Genomic DNA, 20,812 nt, shown 5'->3' on the forward strand with positions numbered 1-20,812 from the left:
GATAGGAACTACAATAGAGCAAATTTTAATCCAAGGTAAAAAGGCATGTTCTGCTGTAAAACTGGGAGACAGTCTTGATACTATGACTCAGTTATCTATGTTGGGATAATGGACTGAGCTCTTAACAAGACCATAATAAGAAAATAGAAGATAATAAGCACATTTTGCTTCTCCATGTATTCGCAGAAACTTGTACTGTGCCTTTGGGCACTCAAACACTTGCTCAATAAATGAAGAAACTTACATAAAAAAAATTTTTAAAAAGAGGAAATGTAAATTAAACAGTTCACAAAAATGATACAAAAGATTATCAACAAATGTTATGGCAATTTCTGGGGTGGGAAATAAAAATCCTTTCAGCCATTAAAAACAACATGGATTAGAACTCATTGTTTCTGATCCAGACACAAAGTTTATGTAAAAACATTGTTCAATGTTTTCAAATTTGAATACAATCGTTTTTAAAAAAGTACAGTGTAAGTAATATATACTGTATTTGAAAAATTCATCTTCTGAACCATTATTTTAAGAAAAGTTCTAAATAATCAGTAAATTGCCCATTTTATCCCATTTTTAAAATATTAACAGAAAACAGACATTAGAAAATTTTAAACCACTACAAAATGCAGTATCAAATACTTTCTTAATGTACTATTCTGAGAAAACCAAAGTAAACACATCCCATGTATTTTGAAAATGCTATCAAAACAAACTCACCCGAACATATGTGATATCAAAAGCACTAACTCTAAGGAATAAAGAATCCTTTTCAAAAGGTTCAGTAGGAAGACATATACACAATTATTCAAATGTAACTGAAAGCTTAAGATGTTTTATTAGCATTTTAGGGTCAATCTAAGTAGCTGAGGTAGGAAACGGGTAGATAGTAGAGAAACCTAAGCAAATTGTTATCAGAGAAGACTTTATGATTTAGACAGACGGGAGGGAGACCAACATGACCCTTATGCTCATCCCCCTTTGCATCTTTTCTCAAATGTCACCTTCTTTGAGGACTTTCCTGAACACCCTATTTGAGAATTGTACTCCCTTATTTCCAAGCCCCCCTGATTTTTCTCAACAGCACCATCCTCCAGGTATACCTAATGAAGCCGGCATTCCAGTCAGGCAACCATATGATGTGCTACATTTGGGGCAAAGTTGGTAACCAAGAGGAGGATGGAAAGACAAAGTGAAATACTCGGGGAGAGGGGTGACTTGACTGTCAAATTAAGGAATTTCTAATGTTCATATGCACTGGGAGATGGAGAAGTTCACTGCATCCAATCCAATTCACCTTTAAAAAAAAACATTTTGGCAAATATTACAAATTAAACTTCATCCCTACAGTCACAAGAGTAAAACATTAATGCAGTTTTCTACTTTCTGCCAGAGCAGAATACTAACTATGGTTAACAGTTTACTAGTCAGTTTGATATTTGAAATAAATCACTAATATTCTTTTTAACTTGAGCATGACCCAATGATGCATTATGTATACATTATAAGAACTGTCAATTCTCCAAAAGAACTTGAATATTCTACCATGTTTTTCCTGTTAAGCCAATAGGAATAAACTGGCTACCACAAAAAAGACTCAGTGCTCTTTCTTTTGAAGGATAAAGAAATGAGGAATGAAAAGGTCAAGTACAACGTAGTAGCCGTGCCAATGCCACATGAAGAAAATCAACTGAACAGGTTTTATATCCGCAATTTCTTGGCCAAACAAACCAAAGCAAATTAAGTGAATTCTATAGCAAAAGCACTCCCTAAACACTTTTTCTATTTCGCAACCCATAAAATAAAAATGTAACATAGTTCATTTCCTGAGCAATAACTCCAAGTAGTTACCAAAAAGGAACTCCAATTTCAGCTCCAAAATATAGCTCTATAATTCTCTAAAAAGCCAATGCCCTACATTACAACAAAATTAAAGCATTTTAAAATCCATTTGAAAATGCCTTTAAATTATAAATTCCTAATTACTTCCAAGTTAAAAAAAAATCCACACACATCATTAATCCAAAATGCTAATATAAAGTCACTCAAATCAAGAGACCCTATACAACCCAAATAGCCAACATCTTGTTTATTTTAACATCAGTGGCATTATTTCCAACACTGCTTCAAATTGCAACACAGAATTCAGTAAAAATTTACTTTACCTCTGGTTTGTATACACTAGTCACTGATCACCTTTTTGCATTCCAACAATTAACTGCCAAAATTAAGACTATTTTGGAACTAATTATGCAGACAGCTTAAATATAAATCTTATATTACCTCCAAATATATCACTTATTTTCCCCCATAGCAATGTATTGAAACTATAGTTAATCAAACAGCTCTACTCATTTATCTTAATTGGTAAAACAGCAGCCATTTACTGGAAGCAAAATTTTTTTTAATTAATCAAAGACAGGCAGACATGTCAGAGGTGCGGAGCGATTGATTCAGTATGCTGAATGGTATGCTATGAAAGTCTTAATTTTATTCAATGAAAATCACAGAAAAGATTCTTGGAGAATGAACTACTAATGGCTACATAACCACTTGGCTAACATAGTATGACATAGTAAAGTCTTATGGCAAAATTTATGTAAAAATTACTCCAAAAGTTTACCTCTTGCTGACACTGCTTAAAAGATGGGTATGAAATTAATCCTTCCCTCACCTGAACTAAATAAATGCCCACTGCTGTGTTTAACTCTCAAAATAGCTGTCCATGGTATGGTTGTCATAAAAACTGAGGTAGATCCCTGGGACTTGCATATATAATAAACACACAAAATTAAAACTTAGAAGCTGTGTCAATTTTGTGAAACTTGACAGTAGTACTGCATTAGGTAAATGCCACTTCCCACAGTGGTTTCTGTAAAAACAAAATGCTGTAATTCAAGAACAAAAGGCATCTCATGCTGTTAGGATTAAGAACATCTGTGTCCTATTCATGACCATTTTTAGGAAAACTACCAAGGAATCTATTGCCTGAGAAAAAAATGCAACAAAATTAATACTGAAGAGAAAAAAAAAATGTTAATAACCTAGAAATATCCTGGCCACCCCCATCACCTTTTTTCTGAGGTAGTTCTTTGCATTTCACTAGTTTCTTAGCAACCATACACGACTCAAGCGGGTAAGCACATAGAGAACAAGAAAAAAACACTATGCTGTTTTTTTTTTTTTTCCTTTCAAGATCTAGAACCAACTGTACTAAACCTTGTTCTCTCAACCTAGGAATCACTCAAGAGAGGGGTCCAATTTAGATAAATATACCACCCTAAAGGTCAGTGACCAAATTTGGTCAACAGTGGTGCCATCACTGCCGTCATCATTCTTGTCACTGTCAGGAACAACTGTCACCTTGCCATTACCAGGAAGGGAAAGCAACTGGAATATTCCTTTTGTAAGTTCTATTTACAGACTACAAAGAGCCCAACATCATCTTAGTATGATCTTACAACATGATAACAATGGAAGAACCCAAAACACAAAAGGGTTCCAATGAAGAACTTTTTGATACTAAAATCACAAACCACAAAAATTTATAAGACCCCAATACATTCGGGAACAATTTCTAACTGCATGGTAAATGTGAGGCATCTATTTTCTGAACATGAATGGCTTGAATTATTTTATTTACAATTTTAAAATATCTAGGTTGTCTTGTTCGATTTTAAACATGTAAATACAGCTTTTATCTCCAAATATGTTTTCACCCAAGGGACAGCATGATTTCTGATTTATCTATGGTATATTTTCAGCTTTACTGGGGTAAAGGAAATAAATTTTTTATACTTACAAAAGATATACATGCTGCCAATAATAAAATTCTAACTAGTAAGTCTTCAAACTGCTCAATCACAAGTTCCAGCAAGGTTTTTCCTGTCAGAAACAAACATATTTGTTGTAATTGTCATCTTAACATCAGCACACAAATGGGGGGCGGGGATAGAACATGTTAAGATTACTTACCTTCTTCAGCAGGTAACTCTGTAGAATGCAGAAATTTGTCAGGCAACGTGTCGAGAGAGGTAAAAAAAAAAAATTAGTATTCTGTCTTTCCAAAAAGAACTGCTAAAATTATAAGCAACAATGTCTTTGAAAAACACACCTAGTTATATGAACGTTCAATTTTTTTAAAGAAAGCATACAAAAACGATACCTCAAGAAAATATGCACTATTTCTTGTAATCAATGGCTTTAGGTTCCAGCCCGGAGCGTAAGATCATTTAGGGCTACTGAAACAAGGAGTCGTTTCAGCTATGTCATCACTTCTGCCAGATGTGTAACTTTGGGTAGTACGAGAACGATCAGAGGCTTTCTCAACTACAACGACGCCTTATGAGTCGATTTGTGAATCGACTGGGGACGAGAAAATGTCTCGCCGGGCTCGACCCAGCTGCAAGACTCGTCCTTCCTTCCACCCGGGCCGGCTGCTGCTGGGGAAGCCGCCGAGCTAGCCGCGCGCCGGGAAGGTCACGGGCTCGAGACGCGAGGAGCTCGAGGGGAAGGGAGGCGAGGCGCGGACCCCGGTGCCCCCCGCCTGCAACCTCTCTCCCGCGGGGCCGGCTCGCGGGCCCTGTCTGCCGCCCGCAGCCGTCGGCGGGCGCGGAGCCGAGACCCACGAGGTGGAGCCCGGTCAGCCATCTTCCCTGGCTCTGGCTCTCGCGCCGGGCCGCGCGGGGCCCCGGCAGCCCCGGCGCCGGGCACCTACCGTTGGAGCCCCATTTCTCTTTGAGCTTCTTGACCTGCTCCAGGCTCAGCCCGGTGCTCTCGTTGACGCCGAAGTGGCCCAGCACCTCCTCCACCGTCTTTGTGTGCGCGTTCTCCATGGCTTCGGGGGGCCGGACCGGCCTCACCTCCCGTCCCCGCGGCCTCCTCGCCTCGGCCTCGCACTCGGGCCGCGGGCTCGTGCCACCCCGGGCGCCCAGGCGCGGACTGGCTTCTCCTCCTCCTCCTCCTCCGGCCGCTTCCGCCTCGCCGGGCGCTGAATCACCCCGCGCCCCCTCCCCCAGACAACCGCCCCTCTGGCAGCCCGGCCCTGGCTGCCGGGTGGGTGGGGGGGCTCCCGACCCTCCCTCCCCTCGTCAGAAGGGAGGGCCTCCTTCGCCCTCAACCGCCCGCCGGGAGCGCAGGCCGCGGCCCCGAGCCCCCTCCCCGCTCTCCAGAGGTGAATCGCGGCCCCGCCCGGGCCGGAGGAGGGGGCGCACGGCCGAGCCCTGAGGGCGGGACGGAGCGAGGAAGGCCAGCCGGTGGGGCGGTGCGCAGCGCGCTCGCCCAGGTCCCTCAGCTCCGCACCCCCGACAGCGGCGGAGGAAACTGCGGCGGAGGAGAACGAGGTGGCGTCGGGGACGGCTCCGCGGCGGCTGCTCTAATAGCATTTATCGGCCGCTGCCTCCCCTCTCGCCGCCGCCGCGGCATGTGGACGCCGCTCATTGGCCGAGAGCGCCCAGCGCGGCGCGGGCGGCGCGGCCCCGCCTCCTCCCCCCGGCGCCCTCCCTCCCGCGCGCCTCTCGCCCACGCCGCCGAGCAGGCCCCGCCCCCTCCCGCGCGCCGCCCCCAGGAACCCGGATCGAGGCCGCGCGCGCCGCGCCCGTGCAGTGCGCGCTGCGGCGCCGGGGCCAGCAGAGGGGGATGCTGGGTCCCTCCTCTGGCGGTGCGGTTCTCTGGGCCGTCCGTCAGCGGACGTGGGGTGAAGGGCCCCCAGAGACTGCCTGCCTTTCGGGGTCTGCCTGGGACCAGGCTGGGTGGTTGGAAGGCGAGGCCGAGGAACCTGGGCACAGTCCGCCTGGGGCGTCCCCGAAGCGCGCTCGTGCTGGTGTCCTTGGCTCGCCTCCTCGCCCTCAGTCGCCCGGGCCGCGCTCTGCATCCTAATCTGTCTCCTTCAGAGCCCCCCTCAGGAACCGAGAGGAGGAATTCCGCAGTTCCCTTCCCACGCAGCCAAAATCCCTCATCTGTCGCCTCAGGAACACCGCATCCCACACCCCCAAGCCCAGAGCTGCTTCGCACGCCAACACCAGCTCTTCCCCAGCGGGTTCTGCGCCCTGACTGAGGGAATCCTTCTCTACAGGGAGGAGGGAGGCGGTTTTATTTCATTTTTAATAGCCCACACAGCTTTTGATACATGTCTGCATAGAAGTCACAGGTTATGCTACTGTAGCTGCTGGATAGCAGCTAGACTTGTGCTAGGAGGTGCCTCGCTGTGGCATTAAGATGAAGGTTGATTTATGGACTCCCACCACCCCCAACAGGAGAAAAAAGGACTTTAATCCAAAACCTGTTTTTAAACCACAGATAATTTGCTCTGCTTGAGAGGTTTGTACAAAGCCTAGGTCCCAGCAAGATAAAGAGAATTCTACCAATATAAAGAAGTCATACTACTTAACAAGGGGAAGGGACAGTGCATCGAATTCATGAACCAAACGTGAACATATCCGCTTCACAAAGAAGGGCAGCTTAAGTATTAATCAATAGGTTGCAGAACGAAGCATTTAGTTCACTCTTGTGTTTAGCAGTAGTGCACCATCCACGTGAGCAAAAGCAGAGCAAAAAATCAGCTCAGTTGTCCCCGATGGCTCAGCCTCACGACTTAAGATAAACTCCTTTCACAGATGCAAATCATAGTGCATCACCCGGCTGAAAAAAAAATCAGTCATGCCATTTAATTATTTCCAAGGAGTGGAGGTTGGCATGTAGTTTTGACTGATACTTGGAAAAGGACCAACAAAACCCTACACGAAACAAACAAAAAAAATTCTAGTGTATGGCAACGCACTAAGAGAAGCAAGGTGCAAACTGGTTAGGTCACAGGATCAGAGCCTCTTCAGGAGCGGCACGTGACTGCATGGGGGGTGTGGTCATGGAGGGCTGGCGGTTCTTTTATCTCTGAGACCAGCTCTGCACCACCTCTTACCGCTTCTACGGCCTTACCTCACCTCGCTCTTTCAGCATGGATAGAAGCTCTGCAGGCAGGAGGAGGATTGTCACCTTTCTCAGCCTGGAAATTGTCTTAGACATTTGATTTTTGAATCTCTATTCTGTGGCCCAGTCTCTGCTAGGGGCTGTAAGCACCTCTGGTGCAATTCTGAGCTCCTGGAGGAGTTCCTGACCTCAGCCTTTGCACGATTCCAGAATGCTCTTCCCACAGATCTCCACAGGTGTTGTTCCATCTTTTCATTCAGATCTCGTTTTACTGCCCCGTCCTCAGAGATGTCTTTGCTGGCTATCTAAAGTGGCTACCCTCCCCAGTTCCCCTTCTGTCACATTAGTTTTATTTTCTTCACAGCACTTACCTCTGATGGTGCATTTTTGTTCAGCTGTTAACTGCCTGTCTCCTGGTGTCTCTTGGAGGACTAGGCTGTAAGCTCCACGAGAACAAGGGCTTGCCTACCTTGTCCATCCTCAGTACAAAGAACAGTCCCTGGTATACACTCATGTATTGAATACCTGCTGCTGGAATGAATGAGTCCCACCATACCCAACCCATCAGTAACTTGCAAAAGGCCTCACCCACAGGAGGGCCTCAGGAAATTTTTGCTGAACTCAAGTTCATCGATTTCCAATTTGTGAAATAAACTAGAAGGCCTCAGAACTACTTGCCTCATGAGAATGGCGGTGACAATTAGGTTTAAAACAGACAAAATCAAAGCTAAACAGCATTATAGGTTTCTCAGAGATGAGAAAGGTGTAAGTTCACACTGGTGCTGTTACCACGTTGCCACTGCCCTCCTTGACTGATCTTTGCAAGCTATTTACTGGAAGCTGGAATACTCCCTTTGACTGAAACAGTGTGATTTTTAGCCCAGAATTGGCCCCTTGTACATTATCATAATAATTATGCCCTTGGTTCCTCAACCTTTTGATGTCTCTGAAACCTGTTGTTTATAGGTTGCCAAAATGTATCATAACCCAGCCTTCCAAAGGCAGAAATATCTAGTTTCTCATATGTAGAAAAAACTTGGATTCACTTTATTTTATGCATTATGTTTTACTTGCTTCTTGTTAACAAGGTTCTTAAAAGTAAGAATAGTATTTTTCAGCAAGGATTGCAGTCATATTCATTCAATCAGTTGAGGATAGGAAGAGAAAAAGAAGAGAAACCATGGATTCAGAAGGATGAACGATTTGATCAAAGAACTTCAAAGGCATTAATAAAGGGGGACATTAGCTGCCAAAAGGCAGGTAGTTCAAAAAGCTAGTCAGACAGAAAAGGCCAGTGGAAAAGAGTGACTTGCAGGAGGCCCAGCCAACTTCCCGACCCTCTGCAGCCCTCCTGTAAAGTGACAGAGATGGCAAAAGGCAGTCTGTTCCATATTTGGACAGCTCTGATCATTAACGCCACCTCATTCTGGGCTGAATCCACCTCCCATTAGCTAACTTCTTCTATACATTGGTTCTTGTCAGTCCTCTGGAACCACTCTGGACAAGTTTAATTCCTCTTCTGTGTGAGATCCCTTTGAGTATTTCAAGATATCTATTGTGCTAAAAGTTTCTCTTCTCAGTTAGAAAAGAACAGCTCAGTCCCTGAGCTGCTCTCCCCATGGGATGAGTCTGCGATCCCTCAGCATCTCTGTTGTTCAGTTCTAGAGGCACCCGATACTGAGCACCAAAGTCTGGGCACAGTCTTGCAGTGAAGTTTTTCACTGTCCACCTCTGTTCTGGATCCTTTCCCCTGCACGTTGCTGATTTATGTTATCAACTTAAAACTGAGTCCTTTTAGTATAAACTGCAGTCATGTTAAATCTTCTCATCGTGTACTTGCACTGTTGATTTTTTTTTTAACCCAGGCACCAAACTCTGCCTATAATTGAATGGTCTCGTACTCATTTTTGAGAGTCTATTCTGGCCTTTTGGAGTCTTCATCTTCAAGCATTTTAGCCATACATCCCAGCTTTGGGTTACATACAAATTTGATAAGCGTGACTTCTATATCTCTATCCAATAGAACTTCTACACATTCATTCCAGACTGAAAATAACCAGCCAAATAGATTTACTTGTTCAACTGTTATAAATCAACTTGACTCCAGGTCCCAAAGTCAGTAAAGTGAAAATCTTATAAAGTACTCCCTGCCTCCTTATTTCCCATAATACTTTATTATACAGTGTTGGAATAAATAGATCATTCTTCTTTTGGTTGAGCACCTGATGTAGTCAACTTCATTTAAGGGTCATGCTATATGAAAAATACCTGTTTCTGTATAGAATCAGAATTGGCACAGTAAGATGCTTACAATGAGATAGTGGTGAGAACTAAGGCTGTCCAACAAAGTCACATCTGTCATCTCTTACTCTGGGACACATGCTTGTTGAGTAAAATGATGGGCAGGATTGCCTGCACTGTTTAAATTCTTTGTCTAATGACCTCACCTGAGGTCATTCTGCAGACATTAGTCTCTTGCACTATTATGTAGCCCATATTTCTCTACTTTGTCCTTAAGAACTTACTGAGAGGACTATATACAGTTCAGATACATTGTCTACAACAGTCTCCAAATCCACATTCTAGTGATCTTTTTGTGGAAATGTGTGCACTGGGGCATGGCTTGGGTTACTGAACACACACTGGCCCCTAGTGACCACCAATTTTCTACATGCCTATAAACTATAACTTTAACATCTGAGAATTTGTCAAACTTAACGTCTTTGCTAGAATTTGCCTTCCTCCATGTTGTGCATTAAATAAGCATTCTTTTGATAGTTGAATGTTAAAAACCCACCTCCCCCCCCTTTTTTTTGAGACAGGGTCTTGTTCTGTTGCCCAGGCTGGAGTGCAGTGGCATCATCATGGCTCATTGCAGCCTTGAACTCCTGGGCTCAAGTGATCCTCCTGCCAAGTAGCTGGAACTACAGGTGGGTGCCACCACACCCAGCTAATTTGTCTATTTTTTGTCGAGACAGGGTCTCCATATGTTGCTCAGGCTAGTCTTGAACTCCTAGGCTCATCAACTCAGTATCTAATGCTTATAAAAAAAAGAGACTCATTGGAAGTATACTCCAAATTCAGAACAGCTTGATGCAGGCGCTCAAAGTCACTGGGCATCTCTTGGTGCTGTCTCTTTCCTTTGCTTTTTACTCTCAGGCAGGCTCTGTCCAGGTGGCGGACATGGCTCCCAGCATCTCCAGTTTACAATTCACCGGTTTAGCACTTTTGTTGGAGAGAAAGACCTTAGATTTTCTCTGGGTCATGTGCCCATCCCTGGAAGCAGAGACTGTGGTCAGTCTCTGAACTGCATGCATCCACGGTGGGGAAGTCGTTCCCTACAGCAATGGTTTTGAAACTTTGACATGTCCCAGCACCACCCAGAAGCCTTCTGAAAATACCTATCGCTGGGCCCTATCTCCAGAATTCTCATCAGTAGGTCTGGGGTGGGCCTACTGGATTTGCATTTGCATTTCTAACAAGTTCCAAGGCGATGTTGATGCTGCTAGTTCAGAACCCACATCCTGGAAAACAAGGATCCAGAGGAAAACCCTGGTGCTGTTATCAGAAGGGTCTGCTAATGTTAAATCTTCCAAACAAAAGATGTTCACTTCACAGGAAAGGCAAAGATATAACTGCTTTGCAGGAAGCAGAAATAACTAGCACAGAACACTGGAAACCTTGTTTGGAGGTGCCCTAGATTCTTCCATTGCAGTTTTCAGTTTCATCCGCCATATATCCACACAACCTCCCCTTCAATCCTAAGCTCCTATCACATTGAACTCTTCTCTGTTCTTCTGAGCCTCTGCTCAGGCTGTTGGATCTGCCTGGTGAACCCCTATCATCCTTCAAGATGAAGGCTCAAATTGCACCTCTCCCTGGAAGCCTTCCTTGATAGGGCCTTCTCCATCACTTCCATCCTTACCACCCTAGAAATCAGTTGCCACTGCTTCTGTGTCTCATACGGCACTTTGTATATTATTTAACGCTAGTATAGTAACTCCAGTTTTCCTCCTTCTTCTCCAGCTGGTCCTTTTCAACCTTCTTTTCTTGTGCCTCTGCTACTTAACTTTAAATATGAAGTGTCCCGGGGCTCAGGACATGGTAGCCTTCCCTATCTACAGTCTTTCCCTGGGCCCACTGCTTTACACCCCACCTACATATTGATGACATGCACATTTGTGTGTCCAGACTCACATATCCAGCTGCGCACCTGCCATCTCCACTTGACTGGGTTACAGACTCACATGCGAGGGTGACAGGAGGGGGGCCAGTATTGGTGGTCACCTCCCCCCGAGAAGTGAGCCAAGGATAAAAATGGAACCATTTGAATATTCAGAGCTGAGAAGAGCAGCATTTTGGGCAGAGGGAAGAGCAAATGGGCAAATGCACGTATGAATAATACTCTTTCTTTCTTTCATAGCACTTATCACCCTAAATCACTTGCTTATTGTCTGTCTTCTTCCACCAGATTACAAACTCTGGGAGAACAGGGATCACATGCACTTAGAAGGTGCACAGTAAAAAGTTCCTGAATAAATGCATGATGATTATTCGCATTGAGGACCTTGAGTGCTCCCTTATTTGCTTTGTGTCCCCAGAGCCTAGCTCAGTGCCAGGCATGCAGCATATGCTCAGTCAATATCTACCAAATTAATTAGTGAAGCCCGGTACTTCCTTTGCAATTACTGCTCTGAAAAAAAAAAATGGTTGCCATCTTAAAAAAAAAAAAGAGAGAGAAATAAAAACGAGAAACCCATATAGCAGTGCCAAGCAAAGTACTGCGGAATGGTTCTCAAAACCATAGCTCCCTGATGGGATAATGTAGTTTAAATATAGCAGCTATTTTTCCCTCCCGTCAGTTTGTTCTTTGATTTTTGTGGAAAGATTTCAAAAGTTCTTCTCAGCTGCCCTTCTTCCTCACCCCCCAAGGTGCTTAGACCTTAAACAGAGAAATACTTAAAATGCAGAGATGACATGGCCTCCTGAGCCTACTGGAAAAATGAAGAGTGATTAAATGCAATTTGAATTTTAAATGATGAGATTCTCTGATTCTCCCTTCGCTGCCCGGGCCAGGGTGTTGCTCTGCGGTAGTGGGGGCAGCCTTGAGCAGGTCGAGTTTCAGTCTGGCAGAAATCCAAGGACGGTGCATGCAGCGGATAGGGTTGCTGTGGACAAATTCCTAGAATAGGATCTTTGTTCCCAAGCTGACCAGTTCACTCCCTTGATGTCCCACAATAGAAAAAAAAGGGGGGGGCGGTGGAGGCATGTTTAGGTCTCTGATTGTGATCCTGCTGTAGTTACCTGATAGTTCACAAAAGATCCCAGGGGGTTGGCTGCCCTCCCAAGTCACCTTGTGATTCTCTCCTGATTTCGGAGCGAGGGAGTGAGGGGGACACCGTGTATCCTAAGAGAAGCATGTCTGACATGCCCGATCCGTTCCATCTGGGAGGACGCATCACGAGCCCCATCTGGCTCCAGCGTTCTGCTGAGGCTGAGGCTGGCGGTCCATGGCAGCACACCCCCACCTGCTCCGTCCCTCCAGGCCCGCTCATCTTTCATCTTCCCCTGAAAGAAGCAGCTCACAGCTTCCCCCAGTTGCAAGACTTCCCCTCACTCCCTAGCCCTTGCCTTCTTCTCTGCAGTCCCCTCTGCTCCTTCTCCAACCATGGCTTCTCTCCCAGCCCTCTGCAGATGTCAGGTCCCTTGTGAAAGTCCAGTTCTTTCACCTGATCCTCCTGCACCGCCCACAGTATGTCCTGATTTGGAGACAGATACACCCATTGTAAGGTCCTGTCCTGTGTCTCACATGCTGGAGTCCAGAGGTACAAGACCACTGTTCCCCTTCTCTGAGCTGCCTCCCGCCTCAGATGGTGGTAGAGCCATGGCCTCTTGTGCGGCCTTGGAGCTTAACATTTAAATCTTCTCAGGTGGGTCCAATGTGCATGGGTGGGGGATGGGTGGAGTACAAGAAAGCAGAGGCTTGGCTGGGGACGTTTGCAAACACTAGACGTTTCTCTTCCATGACTCATCAGAGGAGAGCAGTCCTCCCTCTTCCTGGAATGCAGCAAACCCACGGCCAACTCCTACCCCCACCCAATCCCCAAAATAAAACAACCCACACCTAGAGCTTTGTCCTCAGAAATCAGATTTCCCCCAAAGATCTAACATGGCAACTTGGGGAGGGGAGTTAGGATTCTCTAACCTGAGGTGGCGGGGGTAGGGGGGTGGGGGGGTGCAGTTACAGTACATGTGTCCCTAGGGTGGGTCTTTCCCACGAAGTGCCTTCACCCCCTTCCCCTTCCCTAACCTTTCTGTTATACTTAGTAGCTTCCCAATATAAACCTGGGATAGACAACCTCTGGACCATTCCAGCAAGGTTGGATTTCATTGGTACCTAACAACGTTCTAGAAAAAAAATACACTGATGCAGATAAAAAGGAAGGAAAAGAGATAAAACAGAAGATGCCATTTATTAGACATATACTTGGCATGCATACGTTTGCCAGGAACTTTTCACATGTTGTCTCATTCCATCCTTAGGACAAGGTAGGTGTCATTATCATTCCTATTTTTCCAGATACTGAAAGCTGATTCTCAAAGAGGTTAAGCCATTTGCTGAAGTCACACAATTAGAAATCACTATTCAGCAAATATTGTTGGGAATAGACGATTATTTGTATGGAGAAGAATTAGCTTGGATCCATTCCTTACACCATGAAATGCAATAAATTTCCTATGGGAAAGAGAGTTAAACATTAGGAAAAAAAAGATCTGTAAAGCAATTAAAAGAAGCAACAAAAGCATATAGGTGTGGAGGAGAGAGAAATTTCTCAGTGTTTCAGATATAGAAACACTTTAAATCTGCATAATAAAATGTTATAAAACAAACGGAGGGAATATATACATGAAGTTTTAGAAATAAACTAGATGTTTCCTGAAAAATCTTTTAATGCTAGGAATCTGTGATTCTGTAGAAACACTCAAAGAGAGAGACACATACACACAAAGATTTTGATTGTAGCAAATATCTCCTTGGCTGGTCCTTGGACCAGTTTAATTTCCTGATCCCAGGAGAATGAGTTCAAAGAGCACACAAGGAACTCCTGTTCTACCAATGCTGTTTTATTTCTAAGTGGTGGGTATATGAGTGTTTATTATAATATTATTGTACTTTTTTCTGTGCCTACAATGTATCTTAATTAAAAAAAAGAGAGAGAAAATATGAAACCTCTATATGCTCAATAATGTTAATGGATGTGTTTGTTGTTGCGACATTAAACCGAGTGGTTATGTTTTAGGAGGGCTGGGCATACTCCCCACCGTGATAAGGGGAGAGAGGATCTTTCTGAGTCCCACTGAAGCGTAGCCCTCTCCAGGGTGGGGAAGGACAGCTGTTTCATTCACAGCATGTGGCGCTGAGAAAGAGACGCAAAGCAGGGTTACAGCCACTGAAAGCTGCACGAGGAGGCTTCCGCCACCAGAATGCAGTGACCTGAGCTGGAATTCTGCCAGGACAGTGGGATTAACTTCCCAAGTGCTGGCCAAAAAGGGCCCCGGGATTTTTATTTTTATTCGTTTTCCATTACAACTGCACGGCAACGCAAACAAGCCCCACAACAATGTGAGCCACCGAGAGTCATTTTCCTTTGCTGGGTGCCATCTCAATACCCACACATCTTGCTGACCTCATTTTACAGAAGTTTTAAAATTGAAAGTTTGATTACTTACTTCCCTACCAACAATAATGGGAGAAAGGCATTATGCTTGCCCAATTAAAGCAGGGTGCTTTACAGGGAAAATAAAACGAGATGTGCACACAGAGCCCATTGTACCCAGGAATAATAATTTAATGAGAAGTCAGTGGAAATCCAAGAAAAGATAGGTCTAGCTCTCCTACTCCCCCAAATGACGGCCCAAAAGCACAGAGATTGGACAAAATCTGACTGCAGGCAACTAAATGTCAATTAAAAAGAGTCAGGTGGGGAGGGAGGGAAAGGGCTTAGTATGGTACTTTAGAGCCAAACTTCAGGCTCATGATAATCCTCAGAGAGGATTTTCCACATGTCACACAGTAGGTGGGATTTGTCCTGTTCTTCCAGCTACATGATTCAGTGTCATCACAGTCTTCAAAACATCACTCTTGGAAATTGTGCAAAAATAAATTCAGAGAATTGCAGCCACCAGGTAATGGCTGTATGATCTTAGGCAAGCTACTTAACCTGTGACCCTATTTTCTCATGCACACGCCTGGTAAAAGCAGTAGAGAGATGTGGCACACACCTTTACCTTAGGCTGATCTTAAGGCCCAGATTTCCTAAAACAAACCACTGGGTTTAATCTCACAACAACAAATACATCCATTAACATTACTGAGGATATGGAGGCTTCATATCTTCCCTCTTTTTTTTAGTGAGATATATTTCAGGCATAGGAAAAAGCACAATAATATTATTATACAATAAACACCCATATACCCGCCATTTAGAAATAACTGGTGTACATTATGGGTACAGCAGGAGTTCCTCGGGTGCTCCATGAACTTATTCTCCTCCTTCCCCAGTGGTAACCTCTATCCTGAACTTGGGGTTTGGTTTATCATTCTCATGAATATTTTTATTGTTTTACTACAGCTATATAGATCCATAAACAATGATGAAAACACTGTATTGTTTTGGCCGGGCGTGGTGGCTCTAGCCTGTAATCCTAGCACTCTGGGAGGCTGAGGCGGGAGGATGGCTCAAGGTCACAAGTTCGAGACCAGCCTGAGCAAGAGCGAGACCCCCCCCCATTTCTACTAAAAAATAGAAAGAAATTAACTGGACAACTAAAAATATACATAGAAAAAATTAGCCAGGCATGGTGGTGCATGCCTGTAGTCCCAGCTACTCAGGAGGCTGAGGCAGTAGGATCGCTTAAGCCCAGGAGTCTGAGGTTGCTGTGAGCTAGGCTGATGCCACGGCACTCACTCTAGCCCGGGCAAGAGAGCGAAACTCTGTCTCAAAAAAAAAAAAAAAAAAAAAAAAACTTTTATTACAGAAATCCTCAAACATGACAAAAGTAGGGAAAAATAGTATAATAACCCCCTACTTACCAAGATTCACTTCCCTTGTTTGTGGTCAAAAACACATAATATAAAATTTACCATCTTAACCTTTTTTTTCTAAGACAGGGTCTCACTCTGCTGTCTGGGCTACAGTGCAGTGGAATCATCATAGCTCGCTGCAAGCTCCAACTCCTGGGCTCAAGTGATCATCCGGCTTTCGCCTCCCAAAGTGCTAGGATTACAGGCATGAGCCACCATGGCCGGCCTTAACCATTTTAAAACTTATAGTATAGTAGTGTTAATTATATGCACATTGTTGCACAACTGACCTCTTGAACTTTTTCATCTTAGAAAAGTGAAACTGTATATTCACTGAACAACTCTTTTCCCTCTCCCTCCAGCCCCACCATTCCACTTTGCTTCTAGGAGTCTGACTACGACTCCTCTAAGTGGAATCATGCAGTACTATATTTGTCTTTTTGTGATTGTCTTATTTCACTTAGCAAAATATCCTTAAGTTTCAACCATGTCGTAGCATATGACAGGGTTTCCTTCATTAAGAGTGAATAGTATTTCATTGTGTATATATGTCACATTTTCTTTATCCATTCATCTGTTGATGAACATTTAGGTTGCTTCCACCTCTCAGCTACTGTGAATAGTTCTGCAGTGAACATAGGAGTGCATATATCTCTTTGATATATTGATTTCATTTCCTTTGGATATATACTCAGTAGTGGGATTGCTGGATCATATGGTAATTCTATTTTTAATTTTTTTTTTCTTTTAGAGATGGAGTATCATTCTGTCACCCAGGCTGGATTACAGTAGTGTGATTATAGCTCAACCCAAACTCCAGGGCTCAAGTGATCCTACCACCTCAGCCTCCCGAGTAGCTGGGACTACAGGCATGAGCCACTATGGCCAGCTAATTTTTAAATTTTTGTAGAGACAGGGTCTTGCTATGTTGCCCAGGCTGGTCTTAAGCTCTTGACCTCAAGTGATCCTCCTGCCTCGGCCTCCCAAAGTGCTGGGTTTACAGGCGTGAGCCACAACACCTGATTTATTTTTAACCTTTTGAGGAACCTCCGTATTGTTTTACATTCCCACCAACAGTGGTGGTACCCACCTCCTTTGTTACACTGTCTTGCTCCTAAGTTTTACTACCCAACCCCGCAGTTTGACAAGCCCACCTTTCGCCTTTCACCTTTGCTCTCTGTCCTGTGATTCAACTCTGGCTACACTAGGCACTGTGGGCTCTGGCAGCTGCACCCCGTCCAGCCCCCGTGGCCTGGCCTCCGAGGGTGATTCCAGAGGAAGGCTCAGATTCCATACCAGCTATTTCTCACTTTCTAAAACTGCAAAGCATTGCCACTTGTTTCTTATTTTCCTCCTCTTTCTTAAGGAGGGAGATGTGACTGTCAGACAGAGTCTGTTGACCTCATTCTGTCATTCTGTTCTTGAGTCCACTAAAAAGGATAAAACTGTTTCTCAGAGGCCCAAGTGCACAGAATCTAAACTGTAGAAACTTGTCAGTTCTCTTGCCCCTCAGGGTTACCTGTGGCTCTAAGGTTCAACAGCACTGAGCTCTTAAAGGGAAAGGCCCAGAGTTGTGCACAATTCAGTTCCCAAGTCACAGAAGATGCAGCGCTTGCTCAGATCTTCCCTTGACACGCCACCTTAGACCAGAAAGTTAGAGTCTATTTCTTTTCTGTACAGCCTCCCCACCAGCAAGCGAGCTGGCTCACTGCTGGTCCTGAGCTGGCGACTCCTGAATCATCTTCTAACCAGGGTCAGTCCAGACCTGCAGCTTCCTTCCCACCTGTGCCTGTCTCATTCCGCTTCAGCCAGAGATTTGATCTGTTAGTGTCCAGAGGTCCATCGTAGGCTTGTGGGGGAGGGTGGCAAAGACCTGCAGACATATTCTTGCCTGCTGGAACCTGACCTTCTGGTTTCAGTGATGGATAGAGTTGCAGACAGAGTAGAATGAAAAGGTTCTAAAAATTCTGGTCTACCTCTCAGCCTGAGAATTCTTGAGTGAAGTACTTATTGAGGCTATGTCTGGTGGAAACACGCGCAGGCTGAAACCTGTACCAATGAACTGACCTATTCTGAGTCAATCTTAGAAAAATGAGGTGTCATTCCTAAAGGGGATTCTTGAGCCTAATTTACCTCTGTGGATCCTAAGTTTCTACCAAAAAGACATCCAGTTGGAGAACTGGGAATAGAGAAAGATAATGGGATCTTTATCTCCATTGATCTTTACCTCCATAAAAAGGTAACAATACATTTACTGGGTCCCTTTCCCCTTAATCTTTCCCCATCTTGGTTTATCCTATACACATCCTGGCAGCTTAATATTTTTTAATAGCTTTTATTATAGGCCAGGTGCAGTGGCTCACGCCTGTAATCCTAGCACTCTGGGAGGCTGAGACAGGCTCAGGAGTTCGAGACTAGCCTGAGCAAGAGTGAGACCCCATCTCTACTAAAAAACAAAAATAGAAAGAAATTAGCTGGACAACTAAAAATTTCTATAGAAAAAAATTAGCCAGGCATGGTGGCACATGCCTGTAGTCCCAGCTACTCGGGAGGCTGAGGCAGGAGGATGGCTTGAGCCCCGGAGTTTGAGGTTCCTGTGAGCGAGGCTGACGCCACGGCACTCTAGCCAGGGCAACAGAGTGAGACTCTGTCTCAAAAAAAAAAAAAAAAAGCTTTTAGTACAGAAATCCTCAAACATGACAAAAGTAGGGAAAAATAGTCTAATAACACCCTACTTACCATTACCTGGCTTCAAAGAACCCTGCCTGAAGCAGTACCCCACACATGTGCTCTGTAGCAGCCAGAATGATCTGGCAATTCCTAAATGTGCCAGCTGCATTTCCACATCTGTGCTTTTGCTTGTTCCTTACCCACTGCAGGAATGTGTTTCCAAGAGGCCACTGTTGAAGTCTTACGTCTTGCGTTCATGGTCCACCTCAAGTAGCTATCTCCAGGAAGCCTTCCCGGCTACCTGGGAAACCCACCTCTGAATTCACATAATGCTGTGAGTGACCACTTACTTGGCCTTCAGCCCACTTTTATCTTGCTGCCCCCTTAAGGGTCAGAACCATTGTTTCTCCATCTTTATTTCCTTAATTCTAATTTCTGCTCTACCCAGAGAACACACTCTTGTTGATGACACTACGGAAGTTCTACCAGCTTAAGTGGAGTGCCATCTTTAGCTCTCTGATGCATTTCATAATTCCTGTCCCTTCACAAGCTCCAACATTTTCATGGCGTGGAACACCCTCCCACAACCCTGGTGGGCTGGGACTTGAGATATGCTAGAATAACAGAATGGGGCCTTTTGAAATGGGACTCATAATAGGGAATAGAGTTGAAGACACTATCTTGATGTAAAAACACACAGGAGTTATGCACATCAAGAGTCTGGAGTGGCTAAGGTACTTGCCCACTGTATTGCCAGAAAAGTGGATGTTCTCAAAGGCCTCTTTTTTTTTTTTTTTTTTTCGAGACAGAGTCTCACTTTGTTGCCCGGGCTAGAGTGAGTGCCGTGGCGTCAGCCTAGTTCACAGCAACCTCAAACTCCCGGGTTTCAGCGATCCTACTGCCTCAGCCTCCCGGGTAGCTGGGACTATAGGCATGTGCCACCATGCCCGGCTAATTTTTTTTTTTTTGCTATATATATTTTAGTTGGCCAGATAATTTCTTTCTATTTTTTAAGTAGAGATGGGGGTCTCGATCTTGCTCAGGCTGGTCTCGAACTCCTGACCTTGAGCGATCCACCCACCTCGGCCTCCCAGAGGGCTAGGATTACAGGCGTGAGCCACCGCACTCGGCCTCAAAGGCCTCTTTTGATCATCAGATGATAGCATATTTAAAGTCATTTAGCACAATGCTTAGCACATAGTAAGCACTCAGTAACAAAGGGAAAAGGAGGGAAAAGAATGCCCAGATGAGCAAGCAAGCATGTCATCTTGCTATACCATAAATATTTTTTTATAAAGCTGTACTATTATTCTTCCTCTTACTGGTCAGGTGGCATCCTGAAGAAACAAACAAACAAACAAACAAAACCCCAAAGTCTAAAGGGTTAAATATTGAGAAAAACTTTGCAACTGTATCAATTAGCTGGATAGATTTAGTAGGTGATATTTAGATCAGCAAGTGAGACTGAGAGGCTTAAGAGGCCTCTGAACCAGCACTGAGGCAATTTGCCAAACTTGCTAAACTTGAACTTATCTTCTCACAGCTCCTTAGTGCTTAGAGTACCGGGCTCAAAGTCCAGGGCCTGCGCACGCATGGGCGGAGTCTACCAGGAGACCCTAAACAAATCTGAGATCTGAACAGGTTAAACCCTCAGTGCACGGTTAAGCTGTAAAACCGCGTTGCCCGCCACCCACGCTGGGGACTGTGAGGAAAATGTCTCTGAACTTGGCACTTTGTGGAGGAGGGTGAAAAAATCTCCCTTGAGAATTTGTGATTACATGATATTCTTCATTTGGGTTTGTAGCTTCAAATTGTATACACTGAGCAGATCAGAAAAGCCTCTTAGACCCACTCAGTGCTATTCGAGTCTCCTCCATCTTTTGGAAGATTTTTCCTCCCTACTTCTTTGTCTCTTCCAAATGCTTTGAGACAAGGAGAAATTCACTGGGGCAGTGCTACAAATTAAAATATCAAAATACAAAAAAAAAAAAAAAAAAAAGAGTCTGAGGGAAGGTCTTACTGTCCAGTCCTGAAGCCACTTCCCTAACCTGCAGGGCTCCGAAGTCCTCTCTGCTTCCATCTGGAGAAAACTTGATGGAACCGAATGTCCAACACCCGGACCAAAGATCAAGGAGA

The 20,812-nt window shown here is 44.5% G+C and overlaps 1 protein-coding gene across 2 annotated transcripts in view; it reads right to left on the reverse strand.

Moving 5' to 3' along the window:
* The window catches only part of ATP2A2 (ATPase sarcoplasmic/endoplasmic reticulum Ca2+ transporting 2), a 58,223-nt gene extending 52,723 nt beyond the window's left edge, over window positions 1-5,500 (reverse strand). For both annotated transcript variants that reach the window (XM_045534853.1, XM_045534852.1), the window contains exons 1-3: window positions 4,715-5,500; window positions 3,973-3,990; window positions 3,800-3,882 (exon numbers count right to left, since the gene is read on the reverse strand). In XM_045534853.1, coding sequence (XP_045390809.1) covers window positions 3,800-3,882; window positions 3,973-3,990; window positions 4,715-4,832 — 219 coding nt within the window. In that variant the 5' untranslated portion in view covers window positions 4,833-5,500. The remainder of the gene's footprint in view (window positions 1-3,799; window positions 3,883-3,972; window positions 3,991-4,714) is intronic.
* Between the last annotated feature and the right edge of the window lie 15,312 nt (window positions 5,501-20,812).

This window comes from Lemur catta, chromosome 21 (assembly GCF_020740605.2).
Source record: "Lemur catta isolate mLemCat1 chromosome 21, mLemCat1.pri, whole genome shotgun sequence".
Taxonomy (NCBI): domain Eukaryota; kingdom Metazoa; phylum Chordata; class Mammalia; order Primates; family Lemuridae; genus Lemur; species Lemur catta.